Here is a 16,975-nt window from a genome sequence, read left to right as displayed (position 1 = left end):
GGCTCCCAAATTTTATTAAATTTCTTATACTTCCCTTGTTGTATAGCTATTGTTCTTTCCATTTTATATATGTGACATAATGAGTTCCACCAGAAATTATAACTGAGTCTACTGTAATTTTTCCAATTACTTGTAATTACTTCTAAACAATCCTTAAAAATACTAGGAGTTACTTTAGATAAACATCTTACACTGGAGAAACATTCCGACTTAGTATTTAAGAAGAGTATCTCGGTGCTTTGGTGCACCATAAAAAAGTACGATGATGCCTCTTTTCGTTTGTTAGTACAATCTTCCATTCTGAGTATTCTTGATTATTGCAACATCATATATCTGGGCACCTTTAAGAAAATTATCAGGAAATTGAGGATGGTTCAGAATACGGCGGTCCATCTCATTTTTGGCTTGAAGAAATGGGAACATGTTACCCCCTTCTATCAAAAGCTACATTGGTTGCCATTGGAATCCAGAGTTCTGTTTAAGTTCTCATGCATCTGCTACAAAACAGTATTTGGTATGTCACGGGGTTATCTTAACCCTCACTTTACTTTGAGTTATAACAATAAGAGCTTTTGTAGAATACATCTGTTTGCTTTTCCCTCATTAAAATTATGTCATTATAAAAGGTTCTTTGAAAGAACCTTTTCTTTCCAGGCAGCTAAACTAAATTCATGGCTCGCCCAAATTGTGCTCGATGCCTCTTCTTATCTTGATTTTAGAAAGTAGATATGTTATAATATATTCTATAATATGTGTATATTCTGATTGAAAATATGATGAAGGTTGGGAGGTAGGGGGTAAACATATCACTAGATTTTTATGTAGTAGATATCAAAGTGCTATTGTGTAATAACTTGTTGAAATATATTATTTTGTGCACTTATTGTCAAATTTGAAAATGAATAAAGAAGGAAAAAAAAAATAGAAAGTAGATTAAAACTCAATTATTTAACAGGCTGAGTTCTTAATATATTTTATTATTATAATCTTTTATTCTTTTAAGATTGTTGTACCCTCCTTTTATGGAATGTATGTATTTTTCTTATATTATATGCATATAACTTGTTGATTTTAATGATTTTAAATTTTTGTATTTCAATTAATTGTTGTGAACCGCCTAGAACTTCCTGGGTATGGCGGTATACAAAATAAAATTATTATTATTATTATTATTATATGCAAGTATCAAATGAAGTGTACATGTTGTCACAATAGTGTTGTCCAAGGCCTAGTGTTAAAGACCTCTCGCTGGCTTAAACACTTTGAACTTCTAGCCTAAATCAGGGGTGTCCAACCGGCGGCCCGAGGGCCGCATGCGGCCCAGTGAAGTATTTTGTGCGGCCCCGGTTGAGGGCGATGCAGTGTTTTCCTCTGCTGCCCCTGGGTGTTTACCGTCTTGCCGGCTCCCTCCTCTGTCTTGCTGCAGCGTTTGAATGTTTGTGCAGCCCCAGAAACATTTTTTTCGGTCAGTGTGGCCCAGCAAAGCCAAAAGGTTGGACACCCCTGGCCTAAATATTACCAGGCTGGATGGATTCTGTGCTTTGTTAAGCAGATTTCTTTAATAAAACGAAGAAGTAAAACAAACTTAGTTAGATGATCTCAAGGATTTCTCTCTCACAGAAGTCACATTCAACCAGCTCTTCTAAGATCAGAGCACACTGGGAATGTATTTTCACAAATCCTTTATGTGAAGTAGCAATATTGTTTTCAAGCTTCTCTCACTAACCTGAACTTACAGATTCACAACTAAGAGACTGGCAAAATACAAAATTAGCTAGCAAATCCAAGTGTAAAAAACAGATTGGAGAACAATACCCTCTCCACAGCATTTGCCACTAAGATGAAGCCTTCTCCCAGCCTAGGTAGAAGAAGGGGGGAGGGGGCACCAATCCACCACAAAGCACACTGGCTCCAGCAAGGAGGCTCCAGCTTACTGAGCCCACAGTAGTGCACACTGTTTGCATATCTCATCTTACTAAGCTCACAACAATGCACATATTTTAAGCAATCTGCTCTCATGATATGAGGGCAGAACACCTAGAATGAGTACATTTCTCTGACTGCTCCAGCAGAGGTCCAATCTTGCTCCTTTCACACACAAGTTCTCCAATGGAATAACAAGATTCTCCGGAGTTTTTTTAAGGGATGGGCTTACCAAGGGTTAGGTAAGATGCCAACATTCTCCTCCCCCACCCCCGAGGATTATCGCGCCCCAGCTTATTTCAGCAGCATAGGTTCTAATTTCAGGGATGGGCTTACTGGGGGTTAGGCAAGATGCCAGCATTTCTCTCCCCTCCCCCTCCCTGAGGGTTACCACTCCCCAGCTTATTTCATCAGCAAAGAAAAACAGCAGAAAAAAAACAAAAAACAAATGAAAAACATCCAATTCTTTGTCATCTCTCCAGACCGGTACAGCTTCACTGATGGGTAATACCAGCAGGTGGGGGCTGAGACCAAACTTTTGGTAGTAGTACTTAATAGCTGTCCCCCCCCCCAGCTATCTAACAGTCTTTTCTCAGTCTCCAGCAGGTGGTAAATGAGCTGTTCCATTAATAATATAACAATTGATTCATATAGATCACTTGAAAATCTTTTCTATTATCATCACAAATACATAAATTTAAATCCCTCCCCCACCCTCCCCTTCTACCAATAATATAATTCAAGCATATTATACATATATTATATTCAAAGATACTGAAAAACCAGTGATATAACTATACATCCCCCCCTTTTCCATTCTTATAACATACTTTTTGTTGTTCCATTCTCCCCTTGTTAGAGCTGTTGGAATTTGTTTAGGGCTCCTTTGAGCTTGGAGGGGCCCTGATAGGGGGTCCATCTGACCTTTGGTGTGTCACACGCGACAGGACAGGAGTTGAGACCCTCCCTCCCTTCCTCCATCTCCTCAAAATTTTGTAGAGGTGCTTCAGCTGTAAGCCTTGCCACCGATACCGGCAATGCATACTTTGAGACAGTGTTGTAGCAAGGGGGGGGAGGGGTGGGGTGGGGGGGGGGGCGGTCCACCCCGGGTGCAAGCCCCGAGGGGGTGCTCCCGGTCCGGTTTCCCCCCTGTGTCCGGTTCAGTCCCTGACGGACCCCTCGGGTCTCGCGTCTGATTTCCCCCCCCCCCCCCGGCCTCCCCGCACCATTTACCTGGGGAAGCAGCCTGCAGCAAGATCACGATGCCAGCAATCTTTGCGCTGCTTCGGCTCTGTTTCCTCTGCCGCAGTCCCGCCCCTCCTCTGAATGGAAAGGCTGAGGATGTCAGAGAGTTCAGTTAAAATATGTGCTTTATAAGAAAATATAATACTGTGTTTTATAAAGTTTATAACATTGCTGGCCTACCCGGCAGTGGCGTACCTAGGGTATGTGGCACCCGGGGCCCATCATTTTTTGACACCCCCCCTATGTAAAAAAATATTTTTTGTAATGACCATGAAACAGAATAAATGGTCAGAATAGAAACAGGCAGTGAAAATTTTCTTATATTTCAAACATAACATAACATAAATTATGTCTGAATTGTCATGACATCAGAAGTACATATGGAGTAGTTGCAGGTGATGCTTGGGACAGTTCTGATTGTGTTAGTTCGGTTTTATGTGTTTTTTGAATAGAAGGGTTTTTATTTCTTTTTGAAGGTTTTGCAGTCTGTGGTCGATGTCAATTGGTTGTAGAGTTGGGGGTCGAGTGTTGCAGCTCGAATGGCTAGGAGGTTGTCGAACAGTTTTTTACTTTTGACGTTTTTGGTTGGAGGGTGTGTGAATGGTGCGTGAGTTCTCCTATGTCTGTTTGAAGTGGATTGAATTATTTAGCTGAAGAAATTAGTTACCCCCTCATCCCACACACATTAATTCTCTTCCATTTTTGTTCCCATTATAAAAAACACTGATAAGTTCCCAGAAAAAAAATACATTAAAATAAGAAGTGAAAACAAAGGCCCCTACAGATGAGAACATAACATAAGAATAGCCTAACTGGGTCAGACCAATGGTCCATCATGCCCAGTAGCCCATTCTCATGGTAGCCAATCCAGGACACTAATACCTGGTCAAAACACAAAGAGTAGCAACATTCCATGCTACCGATCCAGGGCAAGCAGACACTTTCCCCATGTCTTAATAACAGATTATGGACTTTTCCTCCAGGAATTTGTCCAAATCTTTCTTAAAACCAGCTACACTATCTGCTTTTACCATAACTTCTGGCCACTTCATTTTTAAGTTTAGATCTTTCCTTTCAAACAGAGACCTTGCTAGATGTCAAATACAGCACAAGGTAACTTCACATGGACTTAGCTGTGCAGGAAATGTGAATCTCCTCATACACCCACCATATAGTGCAAAAATGTGCAAAGGTCTGTTTTTTTCTTTCGATCACTACATAGCCTAATGCCACACAAGCAGCGCTGTTACAAACATATTCTGTAGGTCAATGCTAAGGATAACAAAGTTTCCTTCCTTGGACCAGAAGGAGATACTGATAAACCACTGGAAGAGATCCCAAAACAACACCCAAAGACCCACTCAGTGTGTGAACCAGTTGAGTGGAGTGGACTAACTGGGGGGTGGAAATGGGCCCGGAGTTTGCTCAGCAGAATTTCCCAGACCACCTCTTCCTCTCAACACATTGACACGCTGCCACCATCACCACTAGGAACACCTCACTGAGTAGGCCAGCTATGCTATAAACTTTATAAAACACATTATTATATTTTCTTATAAAGCACATATTTTAACTGAACTCTCTGACATCCTCAGCCTTTCCATTCACAAAAATAGAAGGAAGAAAAGTTCCCATTTCCTGCTGTCTCATGTCCCCGGCCTATACAATATTTTTTTTCTGCAGACCCTTCAAAAGTCTGACCAAATCCTCGTTTCACTTGCATTATAAAGTACTGAGGATGCCATCTCTCCCCAATCCCAGGTCCTAAAGTCTAAGACAGTAGCGCAAACTAATGCTGCCAGATACAGGAAAAAATTTTTTGATTCGATTCAGCCCTATTGAATTGGTTTTTCAATTCGATTTTCCTGCCCAGTTGGGTGATTTTTTTCAAAACTCCTGGTGGGTTTTATAGCTTTTTCACCCCCTTTGGCTTCTCCTAACCACACTGGCGCTGTGGTGTAAATAAAATAAAGAAACAAAAAGGACTTTTCCTCTCTCTGTTAAATCCTAGCTCACGTTTGCAGTCCAACACCAGCTCTGGCAGGATACACATTTCAAATCTGACATATTATAATCACAAAACAGAAAATAAAATTAATTTTTCTACCTTTTGTTGTCTGGTTATATTTCAAATCTTGTTGGTCCAAGGCTCTGGTTTTCTTCTGATAACTTGCTTGCCAGGGTCTCCTTCTTTCTGCATGCTAACCATCCATCTGCCAACTCTGTCCTCCCTTTCCATTTCCCTTCCCTTCCCAGGAAGTCTGGTATCTTTCCTTTTTTTCATCTCCCTCCACAGATACACCTTTTCTTAAATACCCTTTTCATCCGGCATCTCTCCCTCCTTCCCCACCACCCCAGAGTCCACCATCTCTCCCTTTCTTTTCCTAATTACCCTCCTATCCAGTATCTCTATCTCTCCTCCACACCATCCCTTGTGTCCAATTTCTCTCCCTTTCTGTTCCTTCCCTCCCTAAATCCCATGGTCCATCATCTCTCTCCCTCTCCTCTATTTTCAGACCCATTATTTCTTCCCCCCCCCAAGTTTGGCATATGCACGTCTCTTTGAACACCCCCTTCCCTCCGTGTACTTCTAAATCATGGTCCCCCCCAAAGGCCTGTCCCCCCTTAAAGGTCTGCCTGTCCCCCCTTGAAGGCCTGCACCCCCCTTGAAGGCCTGTCCCATCCCCTTGTAGGCCTGTCCCCCCCTTGAAGGCCTGCCTGCCTGTCCCCCCTTGAAGGTCTGCACCCCCCGAAGGCCTGTCCCCCCACTTGAAGGCCTGTCCCACCCCCTTGTAGCTTCTCCCCCCCCTTGTAGGCCTGTCCCCCCTTGAAGGCCTGCCTGCCTGCCTTTCCCCCCCTTGAAGGCCTGCACCCCCTTGAAGGCCTGCACCCCCCCGAAGGCCTGCACTCCCTTGAAGGTCTGCACCCCCCCGAAGGCCTGTCCCCCCCCTTGAAGGCCTGTCCCACCCCCTTGTAGGCCTGTCCCCCCCCTTGTAGGCCTGTCCCCCCCTTGAAGGCCTGCCTGCCTGTCCCCCCTTGAAGGCCTGTCCCCCCCCTTGAAGGCCTGCACCCCCTTGAAGGCCTGCACCCCCCAAAGGCCTACACCCCCCCGAAGGCCTGCACCCCCCCCTGAAGGCCTGCCTGCCCCCCCTTGAAGGCCTGCACCCCTTGAAGGTCTGCACCCCCCCGAAGGCCTGTCCCCCCTTGAAGGCCTGCCTGCCTGCCTGTCACCCCCCTCCCCCTTGAAAGCCTGCCTGCCTGCCCGCCCGCCCCACCCTGAAGGCCTGATGCCCCGACCCACCCTGAAGAACCGCTCGCCCCCCTGGCCTCCCCGCACCACCTATGAAGCAGCCGCAGCAGGATCGCAAAGTCAGCGTCAGCGATCCCTGCACCACGGTCCCGCCCCTCCTCTGATGTCAGAGGAGGGGCGGGATCGCGGCGCAGGAAGCAGCGCCTAAGCAGCGCAGGGATCGCTGACGCTGACTTCGCGATCCTGCTGCGGGCTGCTTCACAGGTGGTGCAGGAAGGTCAGTGGGGCGAGCGGTCCTTCGGGGGTGGGGGGGGACTGAATGGCAAGGCCGGGAGCACCCCCTTAGGGCTGGCACCCGGGGCGCACCGCCCCCCCGCCCCCCCCTTGGTACGCCACTGCTACCCGGTGAGATGTTCCTAATGGTGGTGGTGGCAGCGTGTCAATGTGTTGCGAGGAAGAGGTGGTCTGGGAAATTCTGCTAAGCAAACTTCGGGCTCATTTCCACCCCCCAGTTAGTCCACTCCACTCAACTGGTTCACACACTGACTGAGTCTTTGGGTGTTGTTCCTGGGTAGTTGTTTTGGGATCTCTTCCAGTGGTTTGTCAGTATCTCCTTCTGGTCCAAGGAAGGAAACTTTGTTAACCTTAGCATTGACCTTCAGAATATGTTTGTAACAGCGCTGCTTGTGTGGCATTAGGCTATGTAGTGATCGAAAGAAAAAAACAGACCTTTGCACATTTTTGCACTATATGGTGGGTGTATGAGGAGATTCACATTTCCTGCACAGCTATGTCTGTGTGAAGTTACCTTGTGCTGTATTTGACATCTAGCAAGGTCTCTCTGTTTGGAAGGAAAGATCTAAACTTAAAAATGAAGTGGCCAGAAGTTATGGTAAAAGCAGATAGTGTAGCTGGTTTTAAGAAAGATTTGGACAAATTCTTGGAGGAAAAGTCCATAGTCTGTTATTAAGACATGGGGGAAGTGTCTGCTTGCCCTGGATTGGTAGCATGGAATGTTGCTACTCTTTGGGTTTTGACCAGGTATTAGTGACCTGGATTGGCTACCATTAGAATGGGCTACTGGGCATAATGGACCATTGGTCTGACCCAGTTAGGCTATTCTTATGTTATGTTCTCATCTGTAGGGGCCTTTGTTTTCACTTCATATTTTAATGTATTTTTTTCTGGGAACTTAGTGTTTTTTATAATGGGAACAAAAATGGAAGAAAGTTAATGTGTGTGGAATGGGGGGTGGGGTAACTAATTTCTTCAGCTAAATAATTCAATCCATCTCAACCAGACATAGGAGAACTCACGCACCATTCACAAACCCTCCAACCAAAAACATCAAAAGAAAAAAAACTGTTCGACAACCTCCTAGCCATTCGAGCTGCAACACTCGACCCCCAACTCTACAGCCTATTGACCTCGACCACAGACTACAAAACCTTCAAAAAAGAAATAAAAACCCTTTTATTAAAAAAACACATAAAACCGAACTAACACAATCAGAACTGTCCCAAGCATCACCTGCAACTACTCCATATGTACTTCTGATGTCATGACAATTCAGACATAATTTATCTTATGTTATGTTTGAATAATGGTTACATATATGAGGTTCAATAAAAGAAAATTTTCACTGCCTGTTTCTATTCTGACCATTTATTCCATTTCATGGTCATTACAAAAAATATTTTTTTACATGGGGGGTGTGTGTGTCAAAAAATGATGGCCCCGGGTGCCACATACCCTAGGTACGCCACTGCTTTGAGAGCCAGTGGAGTCTGTTCTGTTGAAAAAAAAAAAAAAAAATCCTAAGGCAGTGCCGGTCTGAAGGGAGCCTTCCCTTGTCTGATATTGCTTTATTATTGTTAACTGGCACTTTTATTTCAGCTAGGTCGCGTATTGCGCAATGAGCACTTTTAAAGGGAAATAGTGCTCATTGTGCTCCATATGCGAGGCAGCTGTGGCCGGCCTGTGCAAGCAGTGTGCAGGCTGCCGTGAAGGGGAATCCTCATCAGCCTCGAGTGCTGGTGTCCAGGGATCCTCTTTGCAAGTGCCTCACTAGCCGGCAGCTGACAGCATAGAAACCTGAGCTTCCCTCACCGCCCACGCAGAGATTTCCTCAACCACCGATGGTCAGGGAAATAAGGTTTCACTTACCGCCGATGTTGATGGGGATTCCCTTAATGCTGCTGCCAGCTTGCCTGCTTTAGTGGCTGGGTCAGTTCAGGCTTCCCAGCTGCTACAGGTCTCAGAGGGGTCATTTTGGCAGGATCTACTCCATTTTGGGCGAAAAGCCCCTCCATCTTGTCTGCAGCCTCAGGTGACCTTCCCCCTGTATTGGAGAGACAGGGGTGAGGTTTTACTGGGTCACTTGCTGTGGCAGCCAAGGGGTTTTCCCCCTGATTTTGCTTTTGCCTGGTGCAAGGCTTATTTTCAAGTGGCCGGGGTCCTGCTTCCACCCTGGGGGGTCTCGGGGGGGGGGGGGTCTCCCTCCGCATCCACTCCAGTTTGGCTCCTCTCAGTGCCGGTCTCATCCCTGTCTCCTCCTCCCTCGTCCAAGTGGCTGTGGGCATCTTGGGATGAGGATTTGGCCTATGAGGAGCAATATTTCTTGGATGATCCTTTGGGAGACCTCCAGGATCCTCTCGGGGGGACGGATGCACGTAGCAGTAGTTTTGCGGTTCTGTCTGCCGGTGAATATGCTTTCGTGGAGTGCATTTTTCAGCGGGACAAGCTCCCAGAGCTCATTTTTAGGTCTTCTCTGTGTTGCGCTTCAAGGAAGATGCAAAGAAGCCCCCGCGTGTGGTAGACCCTCTACTTTGGGGGATCCGTGCTGCATCCTGCTCTTTTCCTATGCATCAGGATATTTGGGATATTGTCCTGGTGCAGTGGAAGATGCTGGAGGTGCCTTTTCATTTTGTGTGCTCTATGGCTCACCTGTATCCAATCCCGGAGGGGGATAGGGATACCTTGAAGTCGCCAGTGGTGGATGTGGTGTTCTCAGCAATTGCTAAGTGGCATATGGTGCCCTTTGAGGGTGGCTCTGCCAATTCCGGTTGGCCCAGGCGCCTAAGGTCCCTCCTGTGGGCGGGCCTGCCGGACGGACAGGCTTGGGACCCGTCCATCTGCCCAACTTTTTTTAAAGTAAAGGGGGTGGTGTCGCGTGGTCGGCGGGGGGGGGAGTTTTGCGGGTCTACGGATGGGGTGGGGTGTTTGGCTGGCCGATCGGGAGGGGCTGTCATGGGGTTGCTGCGTCGGGGCAGGAGGGCCTGTATCTTAGTGGGGGCAGGAGGGATTGGGCTCCCTCCTGCCCATTCTTGTCGGGGGGGGGGGGGGTGATGGATAGTGGCAGGAGAGATTGGCTATCTCTCCTGCCGCAATGGCGATCACCCCTCTACCTGAACTGCCACAAACCATGGCAGGAAAGATTGGGCATCTTTCCTGCCGCTGGTCGCGGCAGTTCAGGTAGAGGGGTGATCACCATCGCAGCAGGGGAGATGAGCCATTTCTCCTGCCATGATGGTTGCGGTGGGGGGTGGGTAGGTTGCTGGGCCGCTAAGCTGATCGCGCCAGCCGCCATCAGCTCAGCGGGCCCTTTTTCGGCACTTATACCTGTTTTGACTTGGTCTAAGTCAAAACGTATAAGTGCCGACTAGGCAACCTGCCTAAACTTTTGATTATACCTGCTGTATGCCTATGTCTAGGTAGGCCCACCTCCCGCCCTTTCCCCTCCTCTAAAAACACCTCTTTTTGCTCTATGTGTTTAGAGGCAGGGGAAAGGCCTAAGCTGGTTTTAGATACGTCTAAAACCAGCTTTGGTTATGGGTACTTGGACGATCAGACTTTTTGATCGCCCAAGTACCCATTTAGGCCACTTTTTAGACTTTTGTTTTTTATTATGAGTCCCATAACCTACAGGGGAAGGAGGAAGAATTGAAAACTTCTGTAGGCAATTTGCGACCAAGTTTACAAAACCTACTATCTCCGGAATCATAGGAACTTCCATCCTTTGCCTTTTTACTACAAAGAAAATTATTGAGGTAAGAACCTAGTTTTCTCTTCCCCCTTCCGGGGGGAGGGGTCAGAACCTGGTCAAATACCCTTATGCAGGTCCTGGCCAAATGCCAATATTACGCCGGGCCCTGCTTAATTGTCTTATATGTGTGTTTGGCTGAATATTAAGCTTTGAATCCACTCAGGCCCAGATATTCAGTCAGTGCCCATACCTGGTCTGGTATTAAATATACAGGTCTAACTTAGCCAGCAACAATAATTATTTAAAAAATGTTTACTGTTGCTGGCTGAATATTAACTGAATATTGTTTTATGGTAAAAAATAAATAAATCTGTTCATCATAACATTAACCTGCACATTAAAGATGACATCTCACTAAAAAATCTCAAATGCTAAATGAGAAGTTATGACAGTCTCACCCTCTATTTTGACTTTCAAAGAGTTCTCTCAACTTATTAGACTCGGGGCTCCTTTTATTAAGTCGCGCTCTCGGGGTTAACGCGCGTGACTTTTCAGCACGCGCTGACCCCTGCGCTGGCCTATAAACTACCGCCTGCTCAAGAGGAGGCGGTAGTGACTAGCGCGGCCGGCGGTTTAGCGCACGGTATTATGCGCGTTAAACCACTAGCGCGCCTTTGTAAAAGGAGCCCTCAGAATAGCAAATTTTAATGAACTATAAACTCCCAATTGTTTTACTTGCCTAGGTTTATTATACATGACTTTTCAACATGTACTCATATTATTAGTTATCAACATCCCAGGTTTGTACTGCAGTATAATTTCATCATGTTGTAATAACACAGCATCTTTTTTAAAAATGTGCTTTTTTCCCCCCTATTCTCAGATGTGCTTATTCTATCTGTCTGAAGAACTTATTCCTGGATTAGGACGATCTTTGGATTTGCCTTGGCTAAAAATCAAAGACTGATGGACAATCTGTACTGAGATATGAATGGAAATGGTTAACTGCAGTTATAACTGAAAATAAATGAATGAAATGTTTTTATTTTATACATTTCTAGCCCACCTGTTAACTTTTTAAAGCAGGGATTGGACAGCAAGGGTAAATTAAGCTGAGGAGTGAAAAACTTCAGCAAAGAATAAACTCAAGTGCATTGTCTCAGCAGTGACATGGAGGCTAAATGCTGGATTGAGTGTTCACATACTAAACATGGTTCCTATAGCTGTCAGTTTTGACATAGACAGTCACCATTTTGTAGCATAAGTCTATATAATTCAGGGGCGGATCCATGATGGCGGCAGCACAGTGAAGCGCTCCTGACTTGGAAGGCAGAGTTTCTATTTTCCTCAACACAATGCCACACTCTAAGAGAAAAGGGAATGTTCGGGCCGAACCCTTGACGGCAAGAACTTCCTCACCTGCTCAGCGCTCCATTCGGGAGTTTGCTCTCACTCCTATCCCTCAACTTCCTGGGGAGCAGTCTGCAATATCCTTTGTGAGAGGAGACGTCAAGGAAGTAGACTTCTACATCTCTCCCCCCGCTGCGTCCTGCACCAACCGCAGCTCAGCTGGTGGCCCCTGGCGATGATTCTTCGACTGGGGAAACCCCAATTTAAGGGGCTACAGCTGCGAGATTTGAGTTACTTAAGAAATATTTGGTTGAAGTATTGGGTTTTCCTTCAGAAAATATTCCTCCAATAAACCAGATTTACTATTTTCCTGGTAAAAAAGAAATGGGAGTTGATTCAGAGAACTTGCAAATAAATGTGGGTGAAGAATGTTACCGATATTCTTGAATCATCTGTAACAGAAAATCTGGAAAGAGCAACTCTATTAGTATCTCTAGTGGTTGAACAGGATGTTAATGCCATTTTCAGATTATTTTTCCGGAATTCTCAGAAATCCTTCTATGGTAAAAAGGTGTGGATAGTCGCAGACGTGACCAGACAAATGCAAGAGTGAAGAAAATTATTTCTTGCAATGAGATCAGAAGTGGTTTCTCTGGATGCCTCTTTCGTCTTCGTATGATTAAATATTTGGGGTTAAAATATGTGTTTTTTTTCTCCAGTGAATCACTACTATCAATACAATGGTGTCAAGTTCCAATTTGAATCGTTCACAACTATACAGAACTTGTAAGACTTGGCTAAACAACTTTCCCAAGTCGAGTATATAATATGAACCCCTCAGATTCCTGCGCTGTTTAGTATAATTACTATAACAGCCGATAGCAGGTGGGCAGTTCTCATTCATTGGGTGTTCATATTTTGTTATTAAGCTTTTTTTCTTTTTTGAATTATACAGTAAAACTTTTTCTATTATAGTATAGTGGAATGATAACCTGTGATAATTTGTGATTGTCAATGACGTCATCACCAACATGTCATAAAACGTAGCAATTAGCAGCCGGCAGTTGCCGGCGCCATTTCTAAGACCTGTTACACACAGGCGTAGCTGTGCACAGTGAGTAAATTCTAATAATGTTATTTGGAGTACTTGACTATATTTGTGAAGTTTCGGGTATTGAAAAACTGACTTTGTACACTCTCTTTTACAGTTGACCCTTGATAAAGCCATAGTCGGCGAAACGGGTCCCGTCGGGGCTATATTAGCAACGGCAGAGTGTATTGGAAACACCAGCGGTTCTCATAAAAGATAAGTGCCGCTGAGCTATATATGCACATTTTGTATTTCAAGTCACGTATAATATATTGACTATAATAGAAAAAGTTTTACTGTATAATTCAAAAAAGAAAAAAAGCTTAATAACAAAATATGAACACCCAATGAATGAGAACTGCCCACCTGCTATCGGCTGTTATAGTAATTATACTAAACAGCGCAGGAATCTGAGGGGTTCATATTATATACTCGACTTGGGAAAGTTTTTTTTCTCCAGAACAGCTAAAACATTTATAGATATGAAGAAACTGGTAATGTTTAGTGTTGGGAACAGTTAATTTATAATTGTGGGAAAGCTGTTAAGTCATGACTATATAATTGATTCTTGTAATAGTACCTCTCTTCTTTAATGGTTACCTGGGCCCAACCCAGAAATGGGGGTCTAAGGAAGATCTGGATAATGTCCTTATATTTATTATAATTCTTTAATGATTTCTTTCTGTATTTCTTTAACAAGTATGTTCTTGTGAATAATGATTAAATGGCAATAAAAAAAAGTCTATATAATTCAGTCAATAAAAGGGCAATTATTTTTTAAATTCTATTTATTTATTTATTTTTTCATTTTTATAGCCCATCCTTCCCAGGAGCCTAGAACGGGTTACAGTAGTAGTTCACTAGGTGCTTAAAACTTCCCTATTTGTTCAAAAAAGCTCACAATCTATCTAAAGCACCATATTAAACATTTATTAACATACTAACATTTTAACATAACAAAATTAGGGGCCCTTTTACTAAGGGGTGCTAAATCGGCCAGTGTGCCTTAGTAAAAGAGGTGGTTAATTAAAAAGTCCTCAGGAAAGTGAAAAGAAAAGAAATATAATATTATAAAACTCAAATAGAATGTAATTCTAGACAATGAAAAAAGCAAAGAAGCCATGTAGAGTGACAATCATCTGATCTCCGAAGATGGAAGATTAGTAAACTGCTCCGCGTCAAAATCACTGTCACCACTGAAAGTTTTATAATGGAAAAACCAAAAATACAACCTAAGCCATAAGTGACATGGAGGGGCATTTTCAATAGGACGTCCAAGTCCAACTATGGTTGTTTCCCATAAGACGTCCAAAGTTGGAGGTGGAGAAACATACATTTTCGAAACTAGCAAAACTGCTAGACATCCAAATATATATTTTTTTAAATCATCTACTTAGATATCTTGGCTGCCAGGGCATCCAACCTTGGAACGTCTAACTTTGTCATTTTCCACTAGAGAAACGTCCAAATCCAGACCATTTGAATGTGGAAGGGTCCAGCATTGTAATGGACTGGCCATACAGACATGCCAATAGAACAGTGAGGCACCTTAGAGCTGCTGTGAACTTCACATAAAGGGTGCCAGATGTACATCTCACAATAAATCCCTTCTAATTTATGCTAAGCCCTCCAAAATTCCTCCAAAACCTACTATACCCACCTGCCACCCCAATAGCCCTAATGGCACCTATATAGCAATATAGTAGGGTTTTGGTGGGATCACACTTTACACCATAAATGTAGTGGTTATAGTGACTTATGGGCCTGGGTCTTCTTCTCTATGGCTCACTAGCCCACTCACCAGGCTACTTAAGACACCTATGTGAGACTACTAGGCTTTTCCATACCAGGTGCTGCTATTCTAGATACAGGTATATACTGTTTCATTCAGAATTTTGGGGGTGGTAGGGGGTTAGTGACCACTGGGAGAGTGTGGGGGTCGGTCATAACTTTATTCCTCCAGTAGTCAGGGTCAGTTTGGGTATATTTTTGGCACTTAGACACTGTTAAAACAGATCTAGCTCACATCTAGGATGTTTTGGGAAACGTTTATTGCCACAAGACATCCAACTCTAAGCCCGCCAAGAACACTCCTCCAACGCGCCCCCTCTTTAGTTTTGGACGCATAGCAGGTAGAATACCTTGCATGATGTCCAGAAAGACTTTTGAAAATTGGCACTTGGATGTTATGCCAAGAAAAATGTCTAAGTGCCGATATATGCCGTTTTTGAACATCTTAGTTTTTTGAAAATACCCCCAATAGTGATATATTTCACAAAACTTAAGGGCCAAAACCAAGAAACAGAGCAAAAACCCTATGCTGAGATGCACCTAAGAGTCCTTCAGAGTAACAAGCAGATGTATTTGTTTGATAATTTGTTCTGGTTCTCAAATGTGATGGATATGGGATGTTCATCCCAATGACTATATTTTGAATGAGCTAGCCAATGGGGAAAATTTTGCCAAAATAATAACTTTATTCTTTATTCTTCTATTTGGCAATCAACCGATATAGTTTCAGCAATTAAATATGATACCATGATTTGTTCCATGAGGTTACTCTTTTGCACTCATATCTTCTTGCACTCACTTTTAAAATTGGATAACCGTAGTCCCATGCTCTTGGCTTTTCTGGTTTTAATGATATTTATGTTTTGCTGAAATTTGACATTGCTGCTTTTGATGCAGTTGATCATTCATTGCTTTTGTTTAAGCTGAGTGAACTAGGTCTTCAAGGTATGGTTTTGAAATAGTTTGCAGAGTTCTTGCAGAATAGAACATATGGAGTAAGAAAGAGAAGTGGTAAATCTCATTCTGTTGCAAAAACAGAGAATTCTGTACCATAGCTGTTGCTTCCAATTAGTCGTGAACTTTGCAGAAGGGTGTCAGGGAAAACTCTGAACTCCACCCCCCCTACTTCTGCAGTGCAGAACAGATCCCTCTTCATAAGAACATAAGAATTTCCACTGATTGGTCAGACCAGTGGTCCATCGCGCCCAGCAGTCCACTCCCGTGGCGGCCCCCAAGTCAAAGACCAGAGCCCTAACTGAGATCAACCCTACCTGCGTATGTTCCAGTTCAGCAGGAACTTGCCAACCTTGTCTTGAATCTCTGGAAGGTGTTTTCCCCTATAACAACCTCAGGAAGAGCGTTCTAGTTTTCCACCACTCTCTGGGTAAAGAAGAACTTCCTTACGTTTGTACGGAATCTACCCCTTTTAACTTTAGAGAGTGCCCTCTCGTTCTTCCTACCTTGGAGAGGGTGAACAACCTATCTTTATCTACTATGTCTATTCCCTTCAGTATCTACTAAGTGTATTCCCTTCAGTATCTATTCCCTTCAGTAACTTCTATCATGTCCCCTCTCAGTCTCCTCAGTTTTTCCTTCTACAAGCAAACTCAGAAGGTGTTTTCTGATCTGCTCTGCTTTCTTTTTCTTGTTTTTGAGTATTTTTGCCATTGTTTTTCTATTTCAGGCAACTGTTTCACATGATAAAATTGGTAGAGCAGCTATGTTTATGTTTATTAAAATTTGATATCCCGCTGAAGCTTACAACAGTTCTCAGCGGCTAACAATTAAAATCAAATGCATGGAAAAAGAAAAGAACTCCATAAAGTACAGGAAAGACCTATTTAATCACACAAAAAAAGAAAGAAAATAACAAAAAAGTGCCCATGTGCCTCTATAGACCATCATTAGTCAAATGAAATATCTTGTTATTATATATGGTCATTTTGAGGAATGTCAGAACCGAAGGCTAAATGAAAAAAGAATGTTTTTAAAAGCTTTAGGGTTCCTTTTACAAAGCCGCGCTAGGGCCTTAACGCGTGAAATAGCGCACGCTAAATTGCCGCATGCACTAGCCGCTATCGCCTCCTTTTGAGCAGGCGGTAGGTTTTTTGGAATTCAATTTGGACCCAAGTAAATAGTCTATTAGAAAACCATGTTGCATTATCTTATGATACTATTCTGTTCGGCATGTCTATGAGGAAAAAAAGTCAAATATCATCACATAATAACAAACTTTTATTAATCATGACCGGGGTTGCCATTCAGCATATTACTAATAATTGGAAAAATTATACTAATCTTAATTATACTTTTTGGTGGAATTCACTATGTTATATTTTTA

The 16,975-nt window shown here is 43.6% G+C and overlaps 1 protein-coding gene across 7 annotated transcripts in view; it reads left to right on the top strand.

The window, feature by feature from the left end:
• LOC117361316 overlaps nucleotides 1–13,565 on the top strand; it is a 192,098-nt gene extending 178,533 nt beyond the window's left edge. For 6 of the 7 annotated variants that reach the window (XR_004539627.1, XR_004539626.1, XR_004539628.1 and 3 more), the window contains 2 exons: nucleotides 11,287–12,457; nucleotides 13,290–13,565. Coding sequence is in view for 1 of the 7 variants with exons in the window: in XM_033946481.1 (XP_033802372.1) it covers nucleotides 11,287–11,370 (84 nt within the window). In the remaining 6 variants the exon portion in view is untranslated. Of the gene's footprint in view, nucleotides 1–11,286; nucleotides 12,505–13,289 lie in introns of those variants that run through there. The other variant, XM_033946481.1, reaches the window with a different exon arrangement.
• Nucleotides 13,566–16,975: the final 3,410 nt, after the last annotated feature.

This window comes from Geotrypetes seraphini, chromosome 5 (assembly GCF_902459505.1).
Source record: "Geotrypetes seraphini chromosome 5, aGeoSer1.1, whole genome shotgun sequence".
NCBI classification, from domain to species: Eukaryota; Metazoa; Chordata; class Amphibia; order Gymnophiona; family Dermophiidae; genus Geotrypetes; species Geotrypetes seraphini.
This window is presented reverse-complemented; position numbering and strand designations above follow the sequence as displayed.